Below are 3,681 nucleotides of genomic sequence, written 5' to 3'. Positions count from 1 at the left end.
TACTCGGTGGCCTATAATTCGCCCGAATCAGCCCTTGTACGTCCCTTTCGTGCAATAGGCTATCTCTAACTAAGGTATTATCTAAAGTAGCAGCTCTGTCTAGGAACTTTAGAGCGCTTGCCATTAGAAAATTATCTATGCGGCTGAAGTCAATGGAACCATATACCACCCTGTTGGGTGGTAGGCGCCAGATCCCATCCTCTCCTTGTGTTGGCATTAAGCCCAAGCAGGACCTAAGAATCCGCCTTTCCCAAATACGGAGCCTTTCCATTTGGTGGGAAGAAATCCCGAACCAAATGGGGAAGGCGTACGCAATTAGTGGCCTGATAATCTGTTTGTAGATTAGTAATCTAACCTCAACAGTTAGCCCCCCAGTGGCACTAATAGTACGCTGGTAGGCCCAATATATTCGCTTGACCTTTCTTAAAAGATAGTCAATATGTCGAACGAATTCAAATTTGCTATGCAAAATAACGCCAAATTATTTAACCTGGTCTGAATTTCGGATAGCTTGGCCTCCAATTTAAGGGTAGGCTCATACTGCCTGGCGCTGCGGTATAAATATTTCTGCTTGCCTTTGAAGGTTATCGCTTCACATTTATCGACATTTAAATGCATTTTCCATGTTTGGAAGTATTCAGAGAGTTGCTCCAAATATGCATTTAATCTGTTATTAGTATTCCCTGCGTGAGCTCCTGCTGCAGCGATGTCATCTGCATAAATCAGGAGTAAGTGCCCTTCGGGCGCACGAGGTATATCACTAATAAATATGTTGAAGAGGACAGGTCCTAGGAGTGATCCTTGTGGAACCCCAGCATTGACTGCCCTTTCTGAAGAAAGGTCATCTTCAACTTTTACCACAAAACTTCTATCCGCTAGGAAACTAGTCACTAGCCTGCATATATTAAATTCGAAGCCTAGCCTTCTCATTTTATATATGATTGCGTTTTGCCAGACGTTGTCGAACGCTCTGGCAAAGTCCAAACTAACAGCGATAGTTTTGCGCTTGTTATTTAGAGCTCTAGTCACATACTCCCCTAAGACCATCAGGGCATGTGACGTTGAATGACCCTGCCTGAAGCCAAACTGACTGTCAGATAGGATTGCTCCATCCTCTAACTTCTCTCTTATTTCAGAGAGTATAAAATACTCAAATAGCTTCCCGAATGCTGAGAGTAAGCTAATTGGCCTATAGCTACTGCATAATGTCGGATCCTTACCAGGTTTCAGGATGGGTATTGTAATTGCCCTTTTCCATGAAACAGTAAAATATCCCAGGTTTATACAGTGGTTGAAGATAATCGCAATACGTTTCCAAGCAGCACCATCAGTTCTCCTTAACACAATGTCAGGGATTCCATCCGGTCCTGCGGATTTGCGATTAGATCTTCTTTTTAAACCTGCCCCAATATTAGAAGCTTTAAGGAATTTATTCTGTCGCCATATATTTTCCTCACTTATTACGGTTCCATCTGCAGAAAAGTTTTCTGAAAATGTAACCAGTGGGGACGGATCACTAAACACAGATACATCACTTCTGACAGTATTACTGATAGAAGATGTATCGTTGGCATCGGCTTGTCCTTGGACAATATCCGCTAACATGTTAGCCTTATCGCTAGACATGACTGCCGTGCTCCCATCGTTACCGATGAGATCCGGGATTTTGGCATAGCGTTTGATACCCGCAGCTGCCTTAACCCTACCGTACATACGATCGTTCACCTGGATTTCACTGAGGAATCTCACCCATTGAACTGACTCGTATTCCGCAATCGCGCCTTGGATATCTCTATCGGCGTTGCGAATTTCCGCCCTGAGAGTTGAATACCTTTCAGGGTTTTGTGTACGATGTAATCTTCTCCGTAGAACTTTCTTTTGCCGGATAAGGTCTAATGTATCTGGCGAAAGTCTACGGGGTCCTCTAGGCCCAGAAATTGTTCTGGAAATAGCGGACTCCATGGCGTTACGGAATACCTCGCCCGTGGCCTCGATGTATGCATCGATTTCGGAGTGAGTAACATTCCGGTCAATAGGAAGCTGACAATTGGGAAGATCCTCTGCCAATTTCCTATTAAATAATCTTCTGTCCATTCGTCTGTAGTCGAAGAACGTCCGTCTAGGTCTACGTTCAGGTTCGTCCCCGTAAACCTTCATTTTTAGCGCTCTGTGGTCGGAATTGCAATCCAAAGTTTCAATTCCTCGACCTCCATTGTCATCAATATGAATGCCGGATGATACCAAACAGATATCAATATAGGACTGAGATCCCATACTGACTCTGGTTGGACCATGTGTAGGCATAACATTTAAATCAGGACTGCCGATTAAAAAATCTAAAACTTTCCTCCCTCTTAAACACGTTTGGTCATCCCCCCAGCTTATGTGTCTAGCATTAAGGTCTGCCCCAATACTACTTCCCCAGATCTAGCTAAATCCACAAGAGGCTCTAAACTAGCAATATCAAATCTATCTATACCCGCCGGCCCTATAGATCCTAACACAAGTGCACTCGATCACTCCCAAATCAAGCGGTACCCGTTCGCATCTAATATCATCCCTTACCAGTATACCTGTACCTCTGCCTGGTCCTTCCCGCCTATACTGTAGGAAACTAACAAATCTGTGATTTTGAGATAATCTGTGTTCAGCCAACATCATGACCTCCGGCTTATGCTCATCGAGGAATAAGCGGAGGTAGTGCCTCTTATGCCTAGATATAACGGAGTTGATGTTGGCAAATATAAATGTAGATATTCTATCCATTTATACCCAACATACCAACCAAGGATGCCATGGCTTTAGCCTGGCTCGCCTTGTCCTTACTCTTTAATTCATCCGAATATTGACGAACTTGCGTGACAGATGTCAAGAAATCTTTACCAAAGATTTCCATGCATATTTCGTCAAATAGGGTGAATTCAGCTGACCCCAATGATTGTTGGCCCAAAGTTTGATTAGCTTTGGGTAGAGTTGAGGTCTTAGGTGCGGAGGCAGCAGCGAATGACGTACCTGGACGTACTTTGCCACTGCCACGAGCAAACGTAGCCTTTGGCTGGGTTACAGCCTTTTTAGCCTTAGCTTTTTTAATCTGAGCTAAGAGCTTTTGTCTAATTGGACAACTGCGGGCATTTGCAGAATGTCCATTTTTGTCACAGTTCACACATTTCAGTGTGTACTCTGGCTTCATAGTCACCTGCCCAGTAACTGTATCCTTTACAGCTACCGATTTTGGCTTGGGAGTGCCAGCAGGTATTGTGCACATGCGGGGGCCATGTCCACCACCACGTTTGACATACCGGAAGGGCATGCCACAATTGGTTGACACGTGACCATAACGTTGGCAGTTATGACACTGTGTCAACCCCTTTTTCTGATCCTTGCGAACCACTATGTTGCTTGTAAACAAGCGCTTTAGTTTATAGAGTCCTCCAAGTCCGAATCTCTTTCTAAATGTACTAGCCATTTACTACCCCCTAACTTGACTACACGTCGAATATTCAGATGAATTGGCAGTGCCGCCAAACCTGCCTCTACATCTGCCTGACTATAATTGTTAGTCAATTTTTCGATGACAACCGAATACATCAATTGCCCTTTTGGTGTATAGGTATAAAAGTTTATACCCTTCTCCACCAACAATTCCCGAACCGTCTGGTGTTCTTCCAGAGTCCTCCAAGT

At 44.1% G+C, this 3,681-nt stretch overlaps 1 protein-coding gene across 1 annotated transcript; it reads right to left on the bottom strand.

Annotated features, from left to right (window-relative positions):
• Positions 1-233: 233 nt before the first annotated feature.
• On the bottom strand, positions 234-2,274 carry LOC141392323 (uncharacterized). The gene is made up of 2 exons (XM_073965274.1): positions 1,221-2,274; positions 234-331 (listed from the first exon to the last, which is right to left on the bottom strand). The coding sequence occupies exons 1-2, from the start codon at positions 2,272-2,274 to the stop codon at positions 234-236; spliced, it is 1,152 nt and encodes a 383-aa protein (XP_073821375.1).
• Between the last annotated feature and the right edge of the window lie 1,407 nt (positions 2,275-3,681).

This window comes from Musca autumnalis, unplaced genomic scaffold (genome assembly GCF_047663935.1).
Source record: "Musca autumnalis isolate F117 unplaced genomic scaffold, ASM4766393v1 scaffold_2, whole genome shotgun sequence".
Lineage (NCBI taxonomy): Eukaryota > Metazoa > Arthropoda > Insecta > Diptera > Muscidae > Musca > Musca autumnalis.
The sequence above is the reverse complement of the archived record's forward strand: the minus strand, read 5'-3'. Positions and strand labels throughout refer to the sequence as shown.